The 26,190-nt window shown below is 53.1% G+C and overlaps 1 protein-coding gene across 4 annotated transcripts; it reads left to right on the top strand.

The window, feature by feature from the left end:
- Positions 1-7: 7 nt before the first annotated feature.
- On the top strand, positions 8-25,841 carry TMEM175 (transmembrane protein 175). Of its 4 annotated transcripts, XM_049709198.1 has the most exons (12): positions 9-416; positions 15,096-15,256; positions 15,400-15,438; positions 17,050-17,147; positions 18,052-18,103; positions 18,238-18,273; positions 18,935-19,018; positions 19,377-19,541; positions 23,016-23,094; positions 23,233-23,368; positions 24,605-24,637; positions 25,010-25,841. In XM_049709198.1, the coding sequence occupies exons 2-12, from the start codon at positions 15,104-15,106 to the stop codon at positions 25,689-25,691; spliced, it is 1,557 nt and encodes a 518-aa protein (XP_049565155.1). In that variant the 5' UTR covers positions 9-416; positions 15,096-15,103; the 3' UTR covers positions 25,692-25,841. The 4 variants fall into 4 exon arrangements, with proteins under 4 accessions (XP_049565156.1, XP_049565155.1, XP_033275552.1 ...); XM_004265197.4 differs by lacking the exon at positions 24,605-24,637 and having other exon boundaries at positions 12-416; XM_049709199.1 differs by lacking the exons at positions 15,096-15,256; positions 15,400-15,438 and having other exon boundaries at positions 8-416.
- The last annotated feature ends 349 nt before the right edge of the window (positions 25,842-26,190 follow it).

Genomic DNA, 26,190 nt, shown 5'->3' with positions numbered 1-26,190 from the left:
GTGCATGCGCAGGGCGGGGTGCCGGCTGGGGGAGGGGCGGTGCGCGTGCGCGGTGCCGCAGGCCTCGGAACGGATTTCGGTTGTCGCGCTAACAGAGGGCTGGCGGCGGCGGCAGTGCCTGTCCCTGGGTGGTCTGGACCCCGGCGCGGCGCTCAGCCGTCCCCACGTGGCCGTTTCCGCGGAGGCTGGTGCTCGGGGGCTCCCGGGGCTGGACCGCACGGCGGGAGGAGCGGGTCGTGTGCTCGGAGCGCCGGGGGGCCCGCAGTGTCCGTCTTTTTAACGAGTTGGTTGTTACTGAAAGACTGAAGAGGTTAATTGTAGAAACCGAGTTTTGTAGCTTCTGTAGAACAGTCAGATCTGTCAGCATTGGACCCAGAATACCGCGTGTCACCCATCACCTAGAGCTGCTCCCTCAGGTAAGACACCACCACTCGCCTGATCCCTTGGCTCGTTTGTGTGCCCGGCTGCTTCCTGTAGGTCCTGGTGTGGAGTGTTCATCCCCAAACTGAGGACTGGAGCCGAAAGCCCCAGACAGCATCTTAACCCGCCTAGAATTTCAAGCTACTAAAAATATCTTTCCAGACGGGCTAACGTGCGTTATCCTTATACTAAAGCAGCTTCGTTCATGCAGTGCTTTACTGCTTGCAGTATCTTTTTATGTATTCGCCTTAATGAGCCTAGATTATTTTGGAGAACGCACAGTATAGTTAATCCCGCACCCCACACCCCGCCTTTGGGTGCAAAATGTGCTCAGCAGTGTCATTACCTGGCCAGGTGGCCAGGGTCTTGTTGCTACAGCTAGTGGTACAGCTAGAAGTCCACACAAGTTACGTGGCTTTTTCAGCCGGTGTGTTCGTCTGGTAAATGGAATACAAGGATTGGGGGCTCAGGAAAGAGCCCAGGCTGTATTTGGTTGTCCCTAGCATGTAGGTGGTAGTTGACTTGGAAGAGCGCACCAAGGGGACACCGCAGTTAGAAAGAGGGTACAGTCTTCAGAGGGGAGGAGCAGCCAGGGAAGCAGGAATAAAACGTAAGAGAGGGCTTCCCTGGTGGCGCAGTGGTGGAGAGTCCGCCTGACGATGCAGGGGACGCGGGTTCGTGCCCCGGTCCGGGAGGATCCCACATGCCACGGAGCGGCTAGCCCCATGAGCCATGGCCGCTGAGCCTGCGTGCCCAGAGCCTGTGCTCCGCAACGGGAGAGGCCACAGCAGTGAGAGGCCCGCGTACTGCAAAAAAAAAACAACAACTAAGAGAGCTTTATGTCACCGGGCCAAAGAAAGATGTTGGGGAGGGTGGTGGTAATTAAAAGTGTCAAATGTCATTTAAAAGTAGGAAAAGTAGGAAAAGATGTGTGTTGGATTTAGCAACAATGAGATCTTTGGTGACCTTGCCAAGAATAAATTGTTTCATTGGAAACTCTCCATTACCCTGAGTGGAAGAGTAAAGAAGTGGAGAGAGAGATGGTAAGTGGAGGTAACTCAGTAAGTTTGGCTATGGAGAAGAAAGTGTGGGAGCTAGAGTTATGATGGATGTTGAGAGGTTATAGGATAGGAGATCGCTGAGCAGCCTCCAGCTGATGGAAGGGGGCCAGTCAGTGTCTGCTGGGAAAGAAGGGACAGGTGCAAAGTGTCCCCTAGACGGTAGGAGGGAATGCCATCCAGAGCATAGGAAGTGTTCACTTTGGATGTAAGAAAATCGCTTTTCATCGTAAAAGGAAGGGAGGAAGGTGGGTTGTAGTTGCAGGTAACTTTATGTGTTTATTGGACTGAAGGCAAAGGAATTCTCTGTTTTCTTCTGTTTTCACTGTGAATAAGGAGAAGAAAACGTCTCCCGAAAATGGGAAGGGAGGTAAGAAAACTAAGATTTGAGCAGTGTGGGAAAGATCTAAAATAGCTTTTGTGGAAAACCTAGTGAATAACTCACTAGAAAGCATGATGTAGTCCAGGGCTCATCTGACTTCGGAGGTTGTGGGTTTATTCTGGTATGACCTACATTTGCGTGGAGGTTTTTAATAGTGTAATTACTTTGGAGACGAGAGTCTATTCAGGCTTTGTGTTTCATACTGATGGAGCACTTTTTATACTGACACTGCACTAGGTGCTATAGTAACACCATCTTAATCCAGATCTGTGTCTCCAGATCACACTTCCCTCCTGAACTCTTAGACATTTGTTCTTAGGTATCTCTCATACACATGAGATAGCTCATGTACACGTGTCATGTATATATATATATATATGTCTAAAACTGAACTTATAGTCTTCATCGCCAAACCTGGCCCTTTGTAGTAAATTTCATAACAAAAGACTATAATCAGAAGTTAAGAAGATTATTTTATAATGATGAAAGGGTGAATTCATGAAAAGACATAACAATCCTAAACAGTTCTGCCCCTGATAATAAAGCTTTTAAATACATGAAGCAAAAACTAGTAGTAGTGCAGGAGAGAGAGACAAACCCACAACTGTAGTTGGAGATTTCAATACTTCTTTCTCAGATGATGATAGAACAAATACCCAGAAAATGACCAAGCGTATGGTAGAGTTGAATGACACCAGCAACTTGATTTAATGGACATTTGCAGAATACACGTTATCAAATATATAAACAACATTTACCAAGATGGATCATATTCTGGGCAAATAGGTTTTCTGACCACAGTGGAATTAAGCTAGATATCAATAGCATATCTCTGGAAAATCATCCAAATGTTTGAGAACTGACTGACTCACTTTTAAATTACCCATAGGTCAAAGGAGAAATCAAAAGGGAAATTAAAATTTTGAACTAAATGAAAATGCAGCATTTCAAAATTTGTGGCTAAAACACTACTAGAAGATAGGTCTCAAATCATTCATCTTAATAAACTAGAAAAATAAGAGCAAATGAAACTCAAAGTAAGTACAAAAAGGGAAATAATAAATACCAGCAGAAATCAATGAAATAGAAGACAAAAACAATAGAGAAAATCAATGAAACCAAAAGCTGAGTCTTTGAGAAGATAAATAAAAAAGAGAAATTTCTGGCCAGGTTGAACAAAGAAAAAAAGGGTTAACAATATCATGAATGAAGGTGATGACATCATTGCCAAAAGGGTAATCGGAGAACATGAACAACTTTATGCCAATAAATTCAACGACTTGCACTAAAGGAACAAAATCCTTGGAAGACAATACCAAAACTCACTCCAGAAGAAATAGATAACCTAGATAGCTCTATAGCTATTAAAGCATTGAATTTGTAGTTAAAAACTTTTCCTAAAAGAAAATTCCATACCTAGATGGCTTTACTGGGAATTCTACCAAACTAAAGAAGAAATAATACCAATTCTATATAGATTCTTAAAATTGAAAGAAGGAAATATGAATGCCAGCTCATTCTATAAGGATAGCATTATTCTAATGCCGAAGTTTGACACAGGCATTACAAGAAAAGAAAACTGCAGACTAATGTTCCTCATGACAAAGATATAAAAATTCTTTTAAAACATTTTTTAGCAAACTGAATCCAATACTATATAAAAAGGATAATACAACATAACCAAGTGAGGTTCATCTTAGGATTGCAAAGTTGGCTTTGTATTAAAAAATGGATCAATGTAATTTACAATATTACAGTGAAGAAGAAAACCAAATCAGTCATCTCAGTAGACATAGAAAAAGCATTTGACGGGGACGTCCCTGGTGGTCCAGTGGTTGACTCCACACTACCACTCCAGGGAGCACGGGTTTGATCCCTGATGGGGGAACTAAGATCCCACATGCTGACCGGCACAGACGAAAAAAAATTCAAAAAAAGAAAAAGCATTTGACAAAATCCAGCATCGATTTCCTGATTTAAAAAAAAAAAAAATCTTTCAGCAAACTAGGAATAAAATGAAAACTTCCTCAACATAATAAGGGCATCTATGAAAAGCCTATAGCTGACCTATGGAATGATGAAAGACTGGATTTTTTTTTCCCTCCAAGATTGGGAACAAGTCTCTGGTCTCACCATTTCTATTCAACATTGTACTAGAAATTCTAGCCAATGTAATGAGGCAAGAAAAAGAAATTAGGGGCTTCCCTGGTGGCGCAGTGGTTGAGAATCTGCCAGCTAATGCAGGGGACACAGGTTCGAGCCCTGGGTCTGGGAGGATCCCACATGCCGTGGAGCAGCTAGGCCCATGAGCCACAGCTACTGAGCCTGCACGTCTGGAGCCTGTGCTCCGCAACGAGAGGCTGCGACAGTGAGAGGCCTGCGCACCGCCATGAAGAGGGGCACCCGCTCGCTGCAACTAGAGAAAGCCCTTGCACACAAACGAAGACCCAACACAGCCAAAAATAAATAAATAAATAAATAAATGTATTTTTTTTAAAAAGATGAGCTAGTTAATTTCCATCCCACTACCTTCACTCACTGAGTCCTCTGCCTTTAAAAAAAAAAAGAAAGAAATGAAAAGCTTACGTATTGAAAAGGAATAAGGAAGATTGTTTATTTGAAGATCACATGATCTTCGGGGAGCTAAGATCCCACATGACTCGCAGCCAAAACACCAAAACATAAAACAGAAGCAATATTGGAACAAATTTAATAAAGACTTTAAAAATGGTCCACATCAAAAAAAATCTTAGGAAAAAAAATGTCTCCAGGCATTGCAAATGTCCCTTGAGGGGCAAAATTGCCCTCAGTTGAGAATCATTGTTCTAGGTTAAAAAATGCATGGAAACTACAGAAAGAGCTACTAGAACTAGTGACTTTAGCAGGGTTGCAGGATACAAGGTTAATATGCAAAATAAATAAAAAGTTATTGCATATTTCTAAATAACTAGCAACAAATATTGGAAGCTGAAATTAGGAAAAAAACCACTATTTACAGGAGCATCAAAAGATACCAAATCTTTGGGATAAATCTGAAATAGATGTGCAAGACTTATAACTGAAAACTAAAAAGGTTTGCTCAGAGACACTAAAGACCTTAATAAGTGGAAAGGTACACAGTATTCATTAATTTAGAAAATCAGGATCGTTAGGACATCAAATTAATCTATAGATTCAATGCCATTCCAATTAAAATCCCAGCAGACTTTTTTTAAATTGACACACTGATTTTAAAATTCATTTGGAACTGCGAAAGAGCTAGAATAGCCAAAGCAAGTTTGAACAAGGACAGATTTTTATGACTTATACTATCTAATTTCAGTACTCCAAATAGTGCTCCAAATAGTGTGGTGTTGGCATAAAGGTGTAAGTAGATCAGTGGAACAGAATAAAAAGTCCAGAAATTGGCCCATGAGTATAAATATGTTCAATTGATTGTGAATAAGGAATAAAGGTAATTGGAGAAAGGATAGTCTTTTCAACAAACGGTGCTGGAAGAATTGGATATCCATATGTTTAAAAAAAGAATGTTAATCCATACATTGCATCATATACGAAAAAACTCATAAAACTTCTAGAAAACAATCTGTGAGAGTTTCTGATATGACACCAAAGTACAATCCATAAAAAATAGATAAACAGGCTTCCCTGGTGGCGCAGTGGTTGAGAATCCGCCTGCCAATGCAGGGGACCTGGGTTCCAGCCCTGGCCCAGGAAGATCCCACATGCCGTGGAGCAGCTAAGACTGTGAGCCACAACTAGTGAGCCTGCATGCTGCAACTACGGAAGCCTGCGTGCCCGTGGTCTGCAGCAAGAGAAGCCACTGCAACGAGAAGCCTGCGCACTGCAATGAAGAGTAGCCCCCGCTCGCCGCAACTAGAGAAAGCCTGCGCACAGCAACAAAGACCCAACACAGCCAAAAATAAATAAATAAAATAAATAAATTTTAAAAAATAGATAAACAGGACTTCATCAAACTTAAGAACTTCAAAATACATTGTTGCAGATGTGCTTCAGTAGGTGAATGGATAAACTGTGGTGCATCTATAAAATGGAGTATTATACAATAATAAATAGAAATGAGCTACAAGCCACAAAAAGACATGGAGGACCTTAGAAGCATGTCACCAAGTGAGAGAAGCCAGTCTGAAAATGACACATACTGTTAGATTCCAACTGCGTGACATTCTGGAAAAGGCAAAACTGGAGACAGTGGAAAGGTCCATGGTTGCTAGGCGTTTCGGGGGGAGGGAGGGATGAATAGGGGGAGCACAGGGGATTCTTAGGGCTGTGAAATCGTTCCATATGGTACTACAGTGGTGAATACAAGTCATGCATTTGTCAGCACCCATAGAACTACAACACGATGTGTCAGTGTGTCGGTGTTGGCTCACTAACTGCCACACTAATGTAAGATGTTAATGGTGGGGAAGAGGGCGGGGGGAATGAACAGGTATATGGGAGTTCTCTGTACTTTCCCTTCGATTATTCTGCAGACCTAAAACTGCTAAAAAAAAATAGTCTGTTGATTTAAATATATATGTGTGTGTATATGTACACACATAAATATATAAATATATATATACACACATAAATATATAAATATATATACACACATAAATACATAAATATATATATACACATAAATATATATATACACACATAAATATATACACACATAAATATATATGTACATAAATATATAAATATATGTATACACACATAAATATATAAATATATATACACACATAAACAAATATATATACACACATAAATATATAAATATATATATACACACATAAATATATATATGTACACACACAAATATATAAATATATACACACATAAATATATAAATATATATACACACACATAAATATATAAATATATACACACATAAATATATAAATATATACACACATAAATATATAAATATATACACACATAAATATATATATACACACATAAAAATATATATATATATATATATATTTTTTTTACATGTTGAGAGAATGAAAAGACAGCCCATACTGGGAGAAAATATCTGCTAATGGACTTGTATACGGAATATAATACATATATATGTTTATATGTATGTATGTAAAGAAAAGTACACAATCGCTGCATAATCTTCCCAATAATTTCCCCGCTCCTGAAGGAGCTTACAAGGCTCTTTGTGATTTAGTCCCGCCTTATACTTCAGGTACACCTCCCAGTTTGAGCCTGTGCTCCAGCCTTATCAAACTCCTTGCACTTCGATGCACACCGAGCTCTCACTATTAGACACACACACGTACACACAGAGCCATTATTTGTCTTTCAATCATCCTCACAGCATTATTTGAGAATTAGAAGAAACAGGACATATAAAGTACTTGGAACAATGCTTGGTACTTAGTAAATGTTGGACAGATGTCACATGTTGTTCTCATTGTCATTTGTCATAAATATCTCCAGACAGCACTCGGGCATTTCCCATTCTGAGCTTTCCCAGACTGAGCCTGCCCAGGACACCTCTGCCCCACCACACCCTGAGGCGTAGCCAGCACCCTGCGTGGCTCTGCAGGGTCACGAGCCTTCAGTTACCTCCTCTCTGTTACAGGAATTTTCAACTCCCTCTTCCTGCCATCGGAATTTAACAATTCTTCAGTCTCTTCCATCTTAAGAAAAATTATTTCTCAACTCCACTCCTCGACCTTCAGTCTTGTGTTCTTTCATTCATCACCATGAGTCTTAAAAACTCGTGTGTGATGAAGGTTAGGTGTAGCTGACATGTTTTTGAACACTTATGTGCCAGGTGCTTTTTTTTTAGCCATGTAAAATGCACGTAACAAAATTTACCATCTTAACCCTTTTTGAGAGCACAGTTCGGTGGCATTAAGTACATTCACGTTGCTGTGCAGCCGTCACCATCATCCGTCCACAGAACTCTTCATCTTGCAAAGCTGAAACTCTGGTCCTATTAAGCAGGAACTCCCACCTCTCCCCCCAGCTCCTGCCAACCACCCTTCTACTTTCTTTCCTTATGAACTTGACTCCTAGGGACCTCGTAAGTGGGATCAGACAGTATTTATCCTTTTGTGCCTGGCTTATTTCACTTAGCGTGGTGTCCTCAAGATTCAACCATGTCGTAACATGTGAGAATGTCTTTCCTTTTTGACGTCGGATAATATTTCATTGTAGATGGAGATGCCACATTTTCGTTAGATGTTCATCTGTAGATGAACACTGGCGTTGCTTCCACCTCTTGGCTATTGCAAACAATGCTGCTGTGATCATTGGTGTACAAATATCTCTTCGAGTTTCTGCTTTCCATTCCTTTGAGTATATACCGAGAAGTGGAATTGCTGGATCCTATGTTAATTCTCTGCTTAATTTTTTGAGGACCCTCCATACTGTTTTGCACAGCAGCCGCACCATTTACATTCCCGCCCGGCAGTGCACAGGGGCTCCGTTTTCTCCACGGTCTCACCAAGAGTTGCTGTTGTCCATCATTTACTTGTATTATGGCCACATCCTGGAGGGTGACTGTCTCGTGGTTTTGATTTGCTTTTCCCTAACGCAACCCAGTAATGCTGAACATCTTTTCATGTGCTTATTGGCTACTAGGATATCTTCTGTGGAGAAATGTCTTTTCACATCCTTTGCCCATTTTTTGAATCGGGTTGTCTTTTTACTGTTGCATTGTAAGAGTTCTGTATATATTTCGGATGCTAGAGTCTTACTAGATACATGACTTGCAAATATTTTCTCCCATTCTATGGCTTGTCTTTCACTTTCTTAATAGTGTCCTTTGAAGCACAAAAGGTAAAATTTCGATGAACTCCAATTTATTTTTTGTCGTTGCTTGTGCTTTTGGTGTTGTATTTAAGAACTCTTTGCCAAATATGAGGCCATGAAGATTTTCTCCAATGTTTTAGCTCTTACATTTAGGTCTTTGATCCATTTTTAGTTAATTTTTGTATGTGGCATGAGGTAGTATCTAAATTCATTCTTTTGCATGTGGATATCCAGTTGTCCCAGCAATATTTGTTGAAAAGACTATTCTTTCCCCATTGAATGGCTTTGACACCCTATTGCAAATCAGTTAAGCATAAATGTAGTGGTTTACTTCTGAACTGTCAGTTCTCTTCCCTTGATCTGTATGTCTGTCTGTATGCCGATACTGCACTGACTTGATTACCATAGCTTTTGCACTAAGTTTTGAAATTGAGAAGTGTGAGTCCTCAGGTTTGTTCTTTTTCAAGATTGTTTTGGCTACTCCTTAAATAGCCAGGGGTTCCTTAAATTTCCCTATGAATTTTAGGGTCAGCTTGTAAATTTCTACATGGAAGGCAGCTGGAATTTTGATAGGGATTGCATTGAATCTGTAGATCAATTTGGGAAGTATTGCCATGTTAACAATATTAAATTTTCTAATCCATGAATAGAGGATGTCTTTTCACTCATTGAGGTCTTCTTTAATCTCTTTCAACAATGTTTTGTACTCCTTTTTTTTAAAAGATTATTTACTATCTATTTATTTAATTAATTTATTTTTGGCTGCATCAGGTCTTAGTTGCAGCACGCGGGATCTTCATTGAGGCATGCAGGATCTTTCCTTGCAGTGCGCGGGCTCTTTGTTGTGGTGCACGGGCTTCTCTCTAGTTGTGGCGTGCAGGTTTTCTCCTCTCTAGTTGTGGCGCGCAGGCTCCAGGGCACGTGGGCTCTGTAGTTGTGGCACGTGGGCTCCAGAGCGTGTGAGCTCTGTAGTTTGTGGCACGCGGGCTCTAGTTGAGGCACGTGAGCTCAGTAGTTGTGGCGCGCAAGCTTAGTTGCCCCGTGGCATGTGGGATCTTAGTTCCCTGACCAGGGATTGAACCCGTGTTCCCTGCATTGTAAGGCGGATTCTTTTTCACTGGACCACCAGGGGAGTCCCTGTACTCCTTTGTTAAATTTGTTCCTAAGTATTTTTGATACTATTGTAAATGTAATTGTTTTGTTAAATTTATTCTCAGATTGGTTATTGCTAGTGAATAGCAATGCACTTATTTTATATATTGATCTCATTTCCTGCAAACTTGCTGAACTCATTTATTAGTTCTAATAGTTTTCTTGTGTGGATTCCTTAGGATTTTCTATATACAGAATCACATCATCTGCAAACAGAGACAGTTTTACTTCTTTCTTTCCAGGCTCTATGCCTTCTGTTTCATTGTCTTGCATAGTTGCCATGGTTAGAACCCCGAGCAGTGTTGCATAGATGTGCTGAGAGCAGACATCCTCGTCTTGTCACTGATCTGAGGCGGGTAGTTTTCAGTCTTTCACCATTGAGTGTGATATTAGCCCTGTATCAGGTTGAGGAAATTTCCTTCCATTCCTATTTTGTTGAATAGTTTTTATCATGAAGAGGTGTTATATTTTGTCAAATGCTTTTTCTGCATTTATTAAGATGATAGTTTTTGTCTTTTTTCTATTGATATGGTGTGTTCCAGTAATTGATTTTTAAATTTTAAACCAACCTTACGTTCCTGGAATAAAACTTAGCATGGTATATAATTCTTTTTATATGTTGCAGAATCTATTTGTCAACATTTCGTTGAGGATTTTTGTGTCTATATTTGATATTTACTGACTTATTAAAACTAAAATTTAATTGAAAGAAACTTAAACATACAAAAAGTATAGAAAGCAATGTGATGGACATCTGCTTCCCCAAATTAACCCGTGCCTAAAGAAACACATTAGCTTTTGTCTTATTTTTGTCCGGATGGTCTTCTTTTCCCTTCACCCCTCTGCCTGCTCTTCTCAGCTCCTCTCTCTCCCTCCCTTCTGTAAAGTAAAGTATTAAGTTTAAGGACTTCCCTGGTGCTCCAGTGGTTAAGAATCTGCCTTCCAGTGCAGGGGATGCGGGTCCGATCCCCAGTCAGGGAACTAAGATCCCACATGCCACGGGGCAATGAAGCTGGTGCACTCTAGAGCCTGTGTGCCACAACTACTGAGCCCATGTGCCACAACTAGAGAGCCTGTGCACTGCAACGAGAGATCCCTCATGCTGCAGCTAAGACCTGATGCAGCCCAATAAATAAATATTTTTTAAAAAATTAAAAGAAAAAAGTATTAAGTTTAGTGCTGGCGAAGATGAGGAAGTCCCCTTCAGGCTGCCTCTCCCGCTGATTACAGGTAAAAACTCTGGACAAAATATTAAAAGAAAAAGTATGCAAAAGGCAATAGGTTGGAAAGGGCAGTTGGAACTTGAATCAGTGACCACAGGTGTGAGTTTTCCATTTTTTCACTCTTCCTCCTCGTGGCTTTGACCCTAGGCCAGTTCCCAGTTGTGGGCCTGGGCAGTGAGGGCTGCTGTACCCCATCTTTCTGCCTGTAGCAACTATGAAAGGGGCCCAACAAGCAGGGGCATGTGAGAGAGAGGCAAAGGAACTAGAATAATCCAAACAGTTTTGGAAAAAAAAAGAGTTGGAGGACTCTAGCAGATATCAAGACTTACTGTGAAGCTATAATCAAGGCACTGTGAAACTGGCAAAGGATAAATGCATAGTCAGTGGGACAGAATGGACACTCCCCAGATGGGCCCACACAAATGTGGTCTGTTAGTTTTTGACCAGGGTGTGTGCAAAGGCAATTCAGTGGAGAAGGGACAGTTTTTTCAACAAGAAGTGTTGGAAAAACCAGACGTCCATCTGCAAGAAAGGGAAACTTGACGATACTTTGTATGTTATATAAAAATTAACTCAAAATTGATCGTAGATCAAAAGTAAAACCTCAAACTTTAAAACTTCTAAAAGAAACCAGAAAATCTTTGTGCTCTTGGGTTAAGCAAAGCATTGTTAGATATGACATCAAGGGAATGATCCGTAAATGAAAAGGTGGCGAGTTGGAATTCATCCAGATATAAAGATTGTTGTTGTTTTTTAATGTGGACCATCTCCAAGGTCTCTGCTGAATTTGTCACAATGCTGCCCCTGCTTTACGTCTGGTTTCTTGGCCTTGAGTCACATGGGATCCTAGCTCCCCAACCAGGGACTGAACCCGCAGCCCGCGCGTTGGAAGGTGAAGTCTCAACCACTGGACTACCAGGGAAGTCCCGTCAGAGTTTAAAACTGCCATTCTTCTGAAGAGGTAAGAGAAGGAAAGACAAGCCGCAAAACTGCGAGGAAATGCCTGCGAATTACATATCTAACACCGAACTTCTAACCACGATGTGGAAGGAACTCTCAAAATTCAGTAAGAATACAAATAACTCCTCAAAAAAGTGAACAAAAGATTCTAGCAGACACTTTGCCACAAAAGACGTGCAGTTTAAAAGTAGGCATGTGAGAATACCCAGCTGGTCGATACGAAAGTGCAAATTAAACCACAGTGAGGTAGCACATCTCTCGGCACAGCTATAATTAGAAATTCATTAAATAGGGGCTTCCCTGGTGGCGCAGTGGTTGAGAGTCCGCCTGCTGATGCAGGGGACACGGGTTCGTGCCCCGGTCCGGGAAGATCCCACATGCCGCGGAGCGGCTGGGCCCGTGAGCCATGGACACTGAGCCTGCGCGTCCGGAGCCCGTGCCCCGCAACGGGAGAGGCCACAACAGTGAGAGGCCTGCATACTGCAAAAAAAAAAAAAAAAAAAAATCATTAAATTTTGAAAAGACCCTCCAAGCCAAGTGCTGTCGAGGGTAGGAGCAGATGCGGCTCTCACACACTGCTGGTGGGAACACAGAGTGCTGCGGCTGCTTTGGTAAATGGTTTGGCAGATAAAGTCGACCCGTACTTACTAAATGACCCAGCAGACCCCTTCTGAGGTATTCGCCCAAGAGAACTAAAACAGGTTTACACAAATACCTGTGTGTACATCTTTATAGTGTCTTTATTCTTAACTGCTAAAACCGTGAATGACCTGTTTCCCAGCTGGTGGGTGGATAAACAGGTACGTTCATGCAGTACAATTAACTACACAGCAGTAAAAGACATGTTCCTGATACTCCCGAGACATGGGCACATCTCAGATGCACTGTGCTGAGTAGAGGAAGCCAGGCTCCAGAGGTTCTCTGGGTACAAGGCCATTTACAGGACGATCGGGAAAGGGCAAAACGACAGTGACAGAAGACACAAGCGGTGGCCAGGGTTTGGGTCGAGGAAGGCCTGCCCACAAAGGCACTGCTCGGGGACAGAACTGCTTTGTGATGGGGCCATGGTTACACGCCTCGTGCATTTGTCTAAATCTCAGCGCTGGCACCAGAAGGAGTGATTCTTCCTGTGTGTAAACTTTAGAAAGTGGGTCCGGTGAGAGAGAAATTAGAGCTACAGATGAGAGCTAGAGCCGCATCCGCACCCGCCCTCCACCCCTCCCGCCTGGGTCACCGCAGTGCTGTCCTGTGTGTGTTACTGTGCTCTCACTGGTGTGTGTGTACATCGGTGGTGCGACACGACGTGCGTCTTTCTGCGCTCGATCCATCCCTCAGCGTTGTGCCTCTGCGTGTATGCATGTAGGTGGTTTCTTCTGTTGGCATTTGCTGTCTCAGTCTGCTCTGGCTGCCACGACAGAATGCCACGGGCTGGGACCTTAGACAACAGGACTTCATTTCTCACAGTCCTGGAGGCTGGAAGTCCCAGATCAGGGTGGCAGCCAGTTCAGTTTCCCGTGAGGCCATGTCCCGGCCTGCCGACACACAGCAGAGGGAGGGAGCACGCCGGTCCCCTCCTGTCAGGGCACCGATCCCATCCTGGGACCCACCCTCCCGGCCTCCTCTAACCTAGTCACCTCCAGAGGCCCCACCTTCTATCCCATCCCCCGGGGTGGGGCTCGACACGCGACACGTGCATATTCGGGACACAGACAGTCCACAGCCCTTGGTAGCAGCTCCCTTAGTGGTTAATAATGTGCCGCCTGTCAGTCAGAACGTGTGTGGCTTTCAGTGTCGAGGTGAACTGCTCCGCGAGGCCCGCAGTCCCCACCTCGTGTGCACCCTGGGGCTGGCCGCCTAGGGGTGGGCGCCGCAGCCCTGACCAGCTGCTGAGTGGTCTCCCGGTGGCTGAGGTGCCCTGCGCCCCCTGCCAGCTTCTGCATCCCCCACGCCCTTGCCGCCTGTGCAAAGCTGACCTCTCATCGGCGCCCTTTGCACCTCCCGGGCTGCCGCGTATCTTGTACGTGTATTGGCACTTTGTCCTTCCTGTCCGGAAGTCCCCGTGAGCCTCCCTTCTGCACTCTGGGGGCGGGGTTCTGGTTTTGTCTTGTCCTGGGAGGCTCGGCTGTTAGTTTTGACATCCAGCCGCCCCTTGGAGCTCCTCCGCCTCACTCTCCCCCGCCCTCAGGCTCCTGGCGCTTTGCCAGGGTCGGCAGCGTCCTCTTCAGGGTGAAGACCAGGGCGCCCTTTCGTTTCCAGTCTTCCCTCTCAGGGGGTTTACCACTCGGGCCACCCGTCCGAGGGAGCCCTGGCGTCCTGCGCTCCGGACCCCCTCCAGCTCCGTCCCGGGCACCTCGGCACAGTGCTTCCCGCACGCCACCGCGGGGCATCCCGTCCTCTCTGATAGCATTTGCGGGTGACTCCAGCCCCGACCTCTCTCCCGACCTCTCGATGCTGGCCCTCTGCCCAGGCAAGCTCCGTGGCAGAGGACGCGTGCTGCCCTTCAGCAAGGAGCCTGGTGCCTCCCAGCGGCCACGGCCTGCCCCCCTGGGGTTCCCGCTGCGGGGCCCCGACTCCATTCCCAGGAGGCACTGGCATCTCTTCTGCCCGGAGCCCCGTCAGCCGGCACCTCGCTTGTCTTCCCAGCCCACCTCTGATACTGAGTTGTCCAGGGAGCTCTGCCGTGGGGGCTTCGCTGGCGGGTGCCCGACCAGTCCCCCAGGCCGCCTGCCAACAGGAGGAGTGAGAGCGCCCTCCAGTGGGGCAGCAGCCGGGGCAGCTGGCTTTCCACGCAGAACCTTGATTCCCCCAAAGGTCGCATCATGGCTGGGATGCAGGGTGCAGTGGGAGCAGGGACACGGTGGTGTCTGGTTGGGGTCGAGGGTGTCACGCCCGGAGCACCCACCATACGTGCCGTGTGCCTCCGCTTGCCTCTCCTGTCCCTAGAGGGGACACGGTCGCAGGGTGTGTCTCCCAGGTCACAGGCCCCTCTTCTAGAAGGCTGGCTGGGAGAGGAGAACAGGGCAGAGGAAGCAGCGGCAGGGCCCCTCTGCCCAGCCCCACCCAGCCTGTGTCACGGCCCCCAGGAGCACCCCACGGGCTCAGACCTGTGCTTCTTCCCAGGCACCACGATGTCTGGGCCCCAGACCCCAGAGCCGGCCCTAGGTGGGCGGGGAGCCTCCTCCACGGGCTCACAGGACGAGGACACGGCTGACGGGATCCAGAGCTCGCATCGCATGCTCAGCTTCAGCGACGCGCTTCTGTCCATCATTGCCACCGTAATGGTCCGTGCGGGCCCCGCGGCCACTGGGGGTGTGGGGAGGAGCCGCCCAGCACTGGCCTGCGCCCCCGGCACGTGGCGTCCAGGGAGCAGTCGGTGCCCAGCCCAAGAAGTGTTCCCGGGTTCGTGTTGTGTCTGTTCTCCTAGATCCTGCCTGTGACCCACACGGAGATCTCCCCGGAACAGGTACTTGGGAACAGTCTGCAGTGTCTGGTGTGCGGGCGAGGGTCCAGGAGGCTCAGGCCCTGAGCTCGAGGCCGGGCTCCACTCGGGCGTACCCGGCTGGGAGGGCCAGGCCATCCGCCACGTCCCCCAGTGATGCCATCCAGCCCCGGTGCCCTCGCGCTGAGCCCTGAGCAATGCAGGAGCGCCTGGAGGCTGGCGCGGACTGTGCCGGCAGGCGTCGCGGGGAAGCTCCCTGGGCTCTCTGTCTGTCGCGCTGGCGTGCCTCTCAGAGCAGGTGCTTGGGGGCAGAGGGCAGCCGGCCTGCTGGGCGTGGGCCTGCGCCACGAGCAGGGAGGTGAGTGGGAAACGAGGTTTCTGTAAAGCAGAGTTTCCATGGCTAGTCAATTTGGAATATTTCCATTTTATAAGTAAAATGACCACACGTCGCAGCACCTCAGAAACCGGACGTGATTCCGGGAGATGTTCGGAGTTCGCGGGCGTGTGTGCGCGCGAGCACGGCTCTCTGGGCCCCTCACGTCGAGTGGGTGTCACCTCTGGGCTCCAGGATGCACAGTGCTGGCCCAGGACGTGTGGCCGTGGTCTGGCTGCAGCCCAACCAGCACACTTAGCCTGGACACTGCCGGGAGTCATCTGCGGGAGGTGATATCGCTACTTCTCATAGCGTTTGGATGAGAATTAAACAGAAATGATGGTCGAGCCTGACCTTGGCAACTGGCACCTGGCACGGTGAGCAAAGGGCCCCGTGCGGCTTCCTCTGCTCCGGGGCACCCCCCCCCAAAGGGGGCCTGGGGGCTGCACTCCGGCCAAGCTCAGGAAAGCCGTGTGCCCACCAGGGGCCTCGACGCTCTCCTGGCTGTGCCTGCCCCAGAGCCTTCTGGGGACCTCGGTGCCACCAGTCTCAGAACAGGGTGGTGGGTGTGCACGTGAGATGCAGGAGGGGATGGGATGTGCGGGCCTGGAGCTCCTTGCCTCTCTGCGGTCGGGGTCGTGACCTCTGTTGACCCACGAGAGGGCTCTGAGCCAGAAGGTTCCGCGGAGGCGGGGAGACCCCTTCAGGGAAGGCGCTGAGGATGGTCCTGACATGAAGGAGAAGGTTCATCAAGGCCAGAGGGACCCAGGGATCTGGAAGCGGTGCTGCCCATGTGGTCTCAGAGGAGCAGCAGACACGGGCAAGGTTGCATTTGGAGTTTTTGCTGACGAAGCGTAAACCCTCTCCCGGCCTGGGGCCAGCTTCCTGCGCAGCCCGCACCTGGCGTCCAGACACCGCGGCCCTCTCGCCAGGCCTCGCAGTTGCTTCGGGATCGCTTACCCGGCGACGCCATGACTTCGTGCAGCCGCACGGCCTGTGGCCACCCTGCCAGGATCCCAGGAGAGGCTCAACGGAGACCTCTCTGCCTCCAGAGCTGGCATTTCTGGGGGCCTGCCATGTTGGGAAGATGGGGGGCCTCCGCAGGGGCCTCAGGGACAGCCCGGGACTGAGGCTGAGCCTTGGTGGGGGGAGGCGAGGGCTCCCAGGTACTTCTCCGGCCCCCCAGGGCCTGGCGCCCGGGGGCGGGGCCGCCGGCTGCCGTGGGTGAATCTGCGCCTGATGGTGACGCTCTTCTGTTCCAGGAGTTTGACAAGAGTGTCCAGAAACTTCTAGCGACGAGGATCGCTGTGTACCTGATGACCTTCCTCATCGTGACCGTGGCCTGGGCGGCACACACGAGGTACGGGCAGGCTGGGGCCTGTTTCTGGGCTGGCAGCCACATCTTTGTGGCTGGCTGGGTGTGTGCCCAGCAGGTGTGGCCTCGCCCTGGCCGAGGGTCAGGGTGGCAGTGGGGGTGCACTCGGCGCTGATGAGCTGTCCTCGGGGTAGATGGCGGCCCCGCCCTCTGGGGCTGAGTCACGAGGGGTCACGTTAGTGGGCTGCCCCTCCCCTCCCCTCCCCCGGCCCCCCCTGCTGGGTCAAGCCTCTGCTTTCTCCTCTGCACACAGCAGCAACAGGGCTTACACCCCAGGCCCGGGACGATGAACGGGGTGCCAGGTGCAGCACTGCTCGGGCCGCCGTGAGCCCGGGCAGGGCAAGGGCAGGGCTGTGGGCTGCCCACCTCTGCTGCACTGTGACACACGTGCTGTGCACGGCCCCTCCGTCCTGATCCCTGGACTCTGGTGAGGAGGCTGGGGCCTCGGGACACACGCTCCAGGGCCCGAGCTCTCTGTTAAGGAGGAAAAGGTTCCTTAGGACCCAAGGGGGACAGGGCCCCAGAGCTGTGGGCGTCACCTGAGCCCCCGACGGGGCGCAAGGACCAGGAGGACCCCCGGAGGTGGGTGGGGATGGGCTGGGTGCTGGCGTCTCGGTTACAGAACGCCCCCCAGCAGTGCAGACCTCCCCAGTTGGGGGAGAAGGCCACATCCTCGTGGGTCAGAACCCTGGGGGGGACCGTGTGGGGGCCGGGGAGGGGCCGGGGCCTCGGGAGCTCTGCCTGCTTCCGGCCTCCGTTTTCAGGCTTCTGTCCGCGTCTTTCCGTCTCGGTGTGAGACCGTCTCTGTCGTATGAGTGTCTGTGTTTGATGCCGTTAGAACCATGTTTACTGACAGCATGACTTCTCCTGTTTTCCTTAAATTGTTGAGATTGTTCCAGGTTGTTGGGAAGATAGACGATACGCTTGCCCTGCTTAACCTGGTGAGTTTGTCCTTTGGTTTCTGCCTTGCTCAGCTCCCCGGGGGGTGCCCCGGGTGTGCGGGCTGGGCCGCGCCCACTCCCAGGGCCCCGCACGCCGCCCTCAGCACCCCTCCCCCCTCCCTCCCTCCCCCCAGGCCTGCATGATGAGCATCACCTTCCTGCCGTTCACGGTGAGTCCCAGGGACTTCCGCCCCCTCCTCCACCTGGGGGTCCAGCCTGCCCTCCTGCACAGGAGGGCTCTGCCCCTAAGGTGCTCCCTTCTCAGAAGCTCTCAGGCCACTGGGAGTCCCGGGGCCTGGACCACGGGGTTGCAGAGAGGAGAGAATTTTCCTGGGGAAGGGCCGACCCTGGGTTTCCAGACTGGACGGAGTGGGGAGGCTTCCAGGGCCCCAGGCGGGGCTGTCGGGGGCAGAGACCAGCCTGGCCTCCAGGGGCACAGTGAGGGGCGCCCTCTCCGTGCTCCCTGAGGCTCTCGGCTCCCGCCTGAACCCCGGAGCCCACGGCCTCCTGGCCGACCTGGGCTCGTCCCCAGCACGTGACCCCTCCGTCTCCTTACCCCGCAGCTCCCTCTGGTTCTGACAGAGAGCGGGGCTCTGGGTACGTAGCCCATCGCGGAGAACTGGGGTCTGGGGAGTCTATGAATCTGATAAGCGCACAGCTTTAAAGGCTTCCAGCACTGGGCGGGATGGCTCTGTGAGAGAGACGCCTCCAGGGCTCGGGCCGTCCCACCCAAGACGGCTCTGCTGCTGAGCGGCGGAGCCCAGCTGATGCACGGGGCTCACGGGCCCTGGGGCCCCGCGGTCCTGATTCTGGGGTTTTTTCTGGCTGCAGTTTTCCTTGATGGTGGCCTTCCCCGAGGTGCCTTTGGGCATCCTCCTGTTTTGTGTGTGTGTGATGGCCGTCGGGGCCGTGCAGGTAGGACACCGGCGCCCTGCCCCCACACCCCGTCCTCGTGGAGCAGAAGATGTAGCGCATGTGGGGCCGCCCGTGGCGGGAGCCGTGCAGACGCCACCTGCCACGCAGCGCCTGCCACGGGGCACCCGCGTGGGCCGCGGCAGGGCAAAGCCAGAGACGCTCGGGGCCTGGGCTTCCTGTGCTGACGGGGAGAGAGAGTGAAATGGGGCCGCCGGCACCCTCAGGCGGGGCTCTGTGAGACCCGCACCCGACCCCCAGAGCAGAGCGAGGGCTCCCGTCCACTCTGCGCCCCCAGAACATCCTGCAGCGAGCCCCACCCGAGACCCCGCTCGCACCCTGCAGCCTGCCTCTCCCGCAGGCGCTGATCGTGGTCTACGCCTTCCACTGCCCCCACCTGCTGAGCCCCCAGATCGAGCGCTCGGCCCACCGGGCCCTTTACCGGCAGCACATCCTGGGCATTGTTCTCCGGGGCCCGGCGCTGTGCTTGGCTGCGGCCGGCTTCTCCCTCTTCTTCTACCCAGTGGTGAGTCGGGGTGGGGGCGCCGGGGGGTTGTGCGGGGGGCCCACCGGGGGGCTGCTCTGCGGGGAGGAGCCCGCGTGGGCAAACACGGCGCACGCCCTGTAGGCCCGGGAGGCCGCGTGCCTTCTAAAGACATGCGTGCATAGGAACGTGAGCCGCCAGAAGAGAGAGAAAGTGGAGAAGGAAACTCCAGAGCAGGAGAGACTGGAGTGGAGAAGAGGGAGGTGCAGGCGAGGGTGGAGCTGGGCGAGGGCCGGGCGGACGCACCCCCAGCGTCCAGGGAGAGACGGCGGCCGCGCGGGCAGAGCCGTGCGGGACTCCGTCCACGGCGCCCTCGAGCCTGCAGGTCGTGCTTTTCTTTTTTAAATTTACTTATTTATTTATTTACTTCTTTTTAGTGGAGCGTAGTTGCCTTACACTGTTGTGTTAGTTTCTGCTGTACAGCAAAGTGAATCAGCTCTACGTACACATACATCCCCTCTGTTTTGGATTTTCTTCCCATTTAGGTCACGGCAGAGCATTGAGTAGGGTTCCCTGTAGGTTCTCGTTAGTTCCGTTTCATACGTGGTAGCAACAGTGTATACGGAGGGTCCGCCCTGGCCGAGCTGCCGGCGCTGAGCCACAGCTGAGTCGACAGGTATATTGTTCTGGTGCAGGTTCCCTCATCCAGGAAGGGGAAGGGAAACCCTAGCGAGCCGCCGTCCCAGAGCTGCTTGTAGAAGCTGGATGCGCAGCTCCTGCCTTTAATTAACTGAGCTCTAGTGAGGTAAAGTGAATCTCTACACCTAGAGCATCGTAAGACGTGTGAAAAAATGAACGGTTAACGTTACTTTAAACATCTAGTAAGTGTTTTAAGAGAATTCAAGTTTAAAACAAACAGGATGGCAAGGCCTGCAGAGCCGCACCCTGGAGGATGGAGCTGGGGGCTGGGGTCCAGTGTCCAGGGCGCCCCAGGTCAGGCCACGGGTGGGTAAAGGGGAGGGTGGACGTTGGCGTGTGAGGTGGGGCCGGGCCTCGGGCTTCTACTCGGTCCCCTCGCCGTACAGTGTCTGCACCTCTTGGGTGGGCCCTGCTCCTCTCGGGCGGGAGGGATGCTGCGGGGGCCCTCGGGGTCAGGCGGGGTGTCCCAGGGTGGGGCTGGCGATGGGGAGGCACAGAGAGACAGCAGGGCAGGACTGAGGGGCCCACTGCGTCCGGGCTTCCGGTGGGACAGCCCCTCCTGGCTCTGGGGACAAGGTCAGGGGCTGAGGGGCGGTGAGGGGCAGTGAGGGTCGTCGCGTGGAGGACGGAGGGCACAGCTGGGATGTGGTACGTGTGGCCTGGGTCAGGAGAAGCAGGCAGAGCTGAGGCCCACGGGGGCCGTGCCCACTGGTCGGGCCTGGACACTGGCCCCGGGAAGCCCTGGGGCAGGCAGACAGGGCCCCGCGCGCTGCCGGGGACCGCGATGAGCCTGCGCAGTGGCCACACCCTCACGGGACGACAGTGGTGGAAGGCAGGCGCTGGGCCGCCACACTGGGGAGAGGAGAGTCCTCGGTGGGGCTGGGGGGTCTGCGGCCTCGGAGGGAGCGGTCGGTCGTTTCTCTGTGCTGCGTTTTTTGCCCCTTCCTCTCCATCCCTCCCACTCCTTCCCCACAGTGGGGGTCTGACCCCTCGTCCCCTGTGAGACGAGGCATGTCAGAGCCTCCTGGCCCCCAGGCCCACCCCCTGCAGCCTCCCCACGAGCCCACGGCCATCCTTCCAGGCGTCCTCACCAGCCCCTTCCCTCACGTGGGATGCTGTGCGGGGTCCACCTTCCAGGGCCAGCCACTGCTCACTACCCTGGCCCAGGTCGTCCTGACCTCCCTCTGGACCACCTCCTCCACTGGTGACACTCGGGGCCCAGGGCCTCCCATGCCAGCTTCCTGTGCCGGCTGCTCCCAGGACTCGCGCTCCTCCAGACCTGGGCAGGTCCCCGTGGCCATTTAGATCTCCCCCCGCCCCGGAACTCAGGCTCCCCCTCGGGCTGTTCTGTTCCCTCCTGCCCCGCAGCGCACGTGCACACACACAACACACGCCGATCCTGCGTGGCCACCGTCGCCCCCCGGGGCCTCTGCACTCACCTGCCAGGCACCTGGGACACTCCACCCCCTCGGTGTGTGTGTGTTGAGTGACGTGTATGGTGTGGTCTTCTGACGTGTGGAGACTGGAGGTCGTAAGCAGAGCTGTGATGCCGGCCGCCCCCCGTCTGTCCCCGAGGTGCCCGTCGTCTCCTGAGTCCCCTCACCAGGCCAGGTGCCAGGTGACCTTGAAGCATGACTGTGAAGGACGGGGTGGAAGCCCTTCGCTGAGAGGGGCCACCGGCCAAGGCGACAGGGCTGGGCGAGGAGCTTTCTGCGGCCACCTGGGGCCCGGGAGCACGCCTGTCCCGTCAGCCTCCCTGTTTAAAATAACTGGGTGTCCGCGTAGCAAAAAATTGACCACTGTGACCATTTTATCTGCGGCGTGCAGCTCGGCGGCATTGACTGCCGACGTCGCCGTGCCTCACCTCCCTCTGGTTCTGGGACTTTTCATTCCCCCGAGACAGAAACCCTGAGCCCGTGAGCAGCCACTCCCTGTCTCCCCACCCTCAGTCCCGGGAAACTCGAGTCTGCTTTCTGTGTGTAGGGCTTTGCTTACCCCGGTTCCTTCATATAAGTGGAATTATGAAGCGGGGCTCCTGCGTCTGGCTTCTTTTACTCGGCATGTTTTCAAGTGCATCCACGTCGCCGGCGTCAGGATTCCCTTCCTCTTCATTAGCCGGTGGTACCCCACTGTGTGGATGGGCCCCGTCACCCACCCACGGACACTCGGTGGCTGCTGTGAGCATGGGTGTGCCCGGAAGTGGACTCGCCGGGTCCTGTGGCGATTCCCTGTTTAGTTTCTGAGGAACCTTCCGACAGTTCTCCAGCAGCTGCGCCATTTCCGTTCCCACCGACGGCGCACAGGGCTCCAGCCCCACCCCACCCCAGCACGGCTGCTCCCTGTTCCCGCTGGGAGCGTCCCAAGGTGTGCGCTGCTCTCCTCGTGGTTGTGACTGGCGTTTCCCCGCGTGTTAGTGGTGCTGAGCGCCTCCCCACACGTGTCGGGGCCGCGTCTCTTCTTCGGAGAAATGTCAGTTCAAGTCCGTGGCCCATTTCTCAGTTGGGTTATTTGTCTCCGTCGTGGAGCTGTCGGGGTTCCTTATGAAGCCTGGATAGTAACCCTTACCAGGCCTGTGGTCTGCAAACATCTTCTGTTCTGTGCGATGTCTCTTCACCCCCCGGTAATGCTCTTCTACGCCCAGAAGCTTGCTGTCTTGATGGCGGCTGACTCACCTGTTTTGCCTCCTGTTGCTCGGGCTGCAGTCCCTTCCGGGCGGGCAGCTTTGGGCTGGGATTCCTGGCTGGGCCCCCCAGTGGAGGCGCCGCGCGCCCTGACGTGCCCTGTGCCCTGACGTGCCCTGTGCCCTGTCTCGTGCAGTCGTACCTGCTGATGGCGACAGTCATCTTCCTGCCCTACGTCAGCAAGGTCGCCGGCTGGTGCAGAGCCAGGCTTGTGGGTAGGTGCCAGGCGGGGCTGGAGTGTGGGGTGCTGGGGCTGCCGCCGGGGCGCGCAGAACACGGGCCGGGCAGGCGGCGTCCCTGCGGGGCCTCCTAGCTGGCCCGAGGCCCTGAGGGCTTGGCTGCCCCTCCCACAGGCCCCAGGGAGCCCCCGGCTCACAGCCTGGAGATCTTCACCTTTGACCTGCACGAGCCGCTCAGCAAGGAAAGGGTGGAGGCCTTCAGCGACGGGGTCTACGCCATTGTGGCCACGCTGCTCATCCTGGACATCTGGTGAGGACCCGCCGGGCCAAGACTCCTCTGCCAGCCCCACAAAGGCGCCGAGGTCTCCCGGCCCACCCTCCCCAAGGGGCTCCCACCTGAGAAGGGCCCGGTCCTCGTCCTTCCCAGAGCTGCGCACGCAGGGCGGGCGGCCCCGGCTCCCCGCGTCCCTCTCCTGCTCCGAGCCCGCCTCTTCCCTTCGCTCCTGCGCTTCTGCTCGGCCAGGCAGCTTCTGCGGTCTGTCACAGTTCCAACCTTAGCTGTTGTCATTTTATTTCTGTTTTATCTGCTGCTTTTTCAAGTCTTCCTTTTTTTCTTTAAAGCCTTTTATTCCTTGGTCGTACTTCAGCACGTTCTTATTTTGTTAACGTTAAAATGCTCTGATTTTATGTTCTGTAACTGATCACCTAAGGTCTTTTTTTCCTTAATATAAATTTATTTATTTATTTTTGGCTGCGTTGGGTCTTCGTTGCTGCGCGCGGGCTTTCTCTAGTTGCAGCGAGTGGGGGCTACTCTTCGTTGTGCTGCACGGGCTTCTCATTGCAGTGGCTTCTCTTGTTGCGGAGCACGGGCTCCAGGCACGCTGGCTTCAGTAGTTGTGGCACGTGGGCTCAGTAGTTGTGGCTCGCGGGCTCTAGAGCACAGGTTCAGTAGTGTGGCACACGGGCTTAGTTGCTCTGTGGCATGTGGGATCTTCCCAGACCAGGGCTCAAACCCGTGTCCCCTGCATTGGCAGGCGGATTCTTAACCACTGCGCCACCAGGGAAGTCCCTCACCTAAGGTCTTGATGCTCCTAAATTTCTCTTAGTAGCTTTTCCCTACTGTAATTTGTGAATTTTTAAAAATTGGGAGCAAATGTCCATTGGTACCAATCTCTGAGACCTAGACCTAAGGTTCTGGGGTGATCTGGCTTTGCTTCTGCCCTGCAGCCAGGCCATGCTGGCTTGGGTCCCCTGCTGGGTGGTAGCAAGGAGCCAGCTGTGGCTGGGAACCCCGGGGGGTGGGGGCGGTCAGGGTTCTTTCCTCCACCCAGAGCCACAGCCCCGAGGACCCAGGTGGGGATCCCCGGGAAGCCCCCAGGCTCTGTCTCCCGCCCCCAGCCCCACCAGCACACGTGGAGCCGCCATCGTGGGCACAGAGGTGTGTCTGGGCTGCGTGGCTGCAGGGCGGCAGCGCCATGACCTCAGTGGGGAGAAGCCTGGGCCGGATGTGCCTTAGAATCGCTCCTTAAAATAAAGTTCTGCCCAGGAACCTGAGGACCTCGGAGGCAAAGCCCTTCAGGTCTGTGGGACCGCTCCCGAAGTGGACGGGCCGCTGCAGGACGGTGGGCAGGCCTCAGGAGCACCCACCCGTGGGCGCCAGAGGGGCTGCGGGCTCAGGGCCCCGTGCCGCTCACCAGCCCAGGGTCCGGTGGGCAGGGCTGCGGTCAGCCAAGGAAACACAGGCTGCAGTTGAACTTGAACTTCAGGTGAACGGCGCTGCGTGTGTGAACACAGGTGCGCGCAGTCTTAGTGTATGCCTTCCGTTCATCTGAAGTTCAAGTGTGTGGGGGGCCGGCAGCCCACGCAGGGGCTGGGACGGGGTGGGGGCAGGCAGCCCGGAACGGACGCCCGAGGTGGGGCCGCTGCAGATGCTGTGTATCTCACCCCTCAGTGAGGACAACGTCCCGGACTCCAAGGACGTGAAGGCGAAGTTCCACGGCAGCCTAGTGGCGGCACTGGGCGCGTCTGGGCCGCACTTCCTGGCCTACTTCGGCTCCTTCGCCACGGTGGGCCTGCTCTGGTTCGCCCACCACTCGCTCTTCCTGCACATCCGCAAGGCCACGCAGCCCATGGGCCTGCTCAACACGCTCTCGCTGGCCTTCGTGGGCGGGCTGCCCCTGGCCTATCAGCAGACGTCGGCCTTCGCGAGGCGACCCCACGACGAGCTGGAGAGCGTACGAGTCAGCTGCGCCATCATCTTCTTCGCCAGCATCTTCCAGTTCGCCATCTGGACCACGGCGCTGCTGCAGGGGGGGGAGACGCTGCAGCCCTCGGTGCGGTTCGGGGGCCGGGAGCACGCGTTCATGTTCGCCAAGCTCGTGCTCTACCCCTGTGCCAGCCTGCTGGCCTTCGCCTGCACCTGCGTGCTCAGCAGCTTCAGCACGGCCATCTTCCACGCCATGCAGATCGCCGTGCCCTTCACCTTCCTCCTGCTGCGGCTTCTGGTGCGCTTGGCACTGGCCGGCCTGCGGGGCCTGCGGGGCCTGCGGGGTCTGGCCCGGCCCACACACACCCGGCCGGTGCCTGGGGCCACGGACGATGCGCAGTCCCCGCTCCTCCCTGCTCCCTGCTAGTGCGGCCCCGGTCCCCTACCTGAGGTCCAAGTGTCCGGCTGGTGGCCCGGCCTCGGGTTTTGTTTTCCTTGTGAAGTTTCATGCTCTACCTCAGCCCCTCAGATTGTCTTCCACTGTTGCAGACAAGAGTCTCGCAGGAGTGTCACTGTGTCCCACGTGCCTGTTGTCTGCCTCGACCGAGTGGAGATGAGCCGCGGGGGGGCCGCAGGCAGCGGGTGGTTCCGGGGCAGCTGGGGCCGCAGCCCCGTGGTGGGTGTGGGTGTGCGATGTGGCCTGGTCCTCAACAGGCAGCACGTCCCGCGGGCAGAGGGCCCTGGCAGCTGCTCAGCTCTCCAACTGGCCCCCACATCCCAGGCCTCCTCCCCCAGCACACTGGCCTCGGGCACAGACGCAGGACGCAGCAGCAGGCTATCCAACCGGCCCCCACATCCCAGGCCTCCTCCCCCAGCACACTGGCCTCAGGCACACACGCTCCCCCAGCACGCTGGCCTCAGGCACA

The sequence above is a fragment of the Orcinus orca genome, chromosome 4, assembly GCF_937001465.1.
Source record: "Orcinus orca chromosome 4, mOrcOrc1.1, whole genome shotgun sequence".
Taxonomy (NCBI): Eukaryota; Metazoa; Chordata; class Mammalia; order Artiodactyla; family Delphinidae; genus Orcinus; species Orcinus orca.
Note: the sequence above shows the minus strand (reverse complement) of the source record. Positions and strands in the feature narration are given on the sequence as shown.

What these genes read in the sequence shown, in the direction of transcription:
- TMEM175 (XM_049709198.1), top strand. Translation starts at nt 15,104, where the DNA reads ATGTCTGGGCCCCAGACCCCAGAGCCGGCCCTAGGTGGGCGGGGAGCC. An exon ending in TCACCTTCCTGCCGTTCACG is followed by an intron (nt 18,274 to 18,934) that starts GTGAGTCCCAGG and finishes TTCTGGCTGCAG; the next exon opens with TTTTCCTTGATGGTGGCCTT. An exon ending in TCGGAGGCAAAGCCCTTCAG is followed by an intron (nt 24,638 to 25,009) that starts GTCTGTGGGACC and finishes CTCACCCCTCAG; the next exon opens with TGAGGACAACGTCCCGGACT.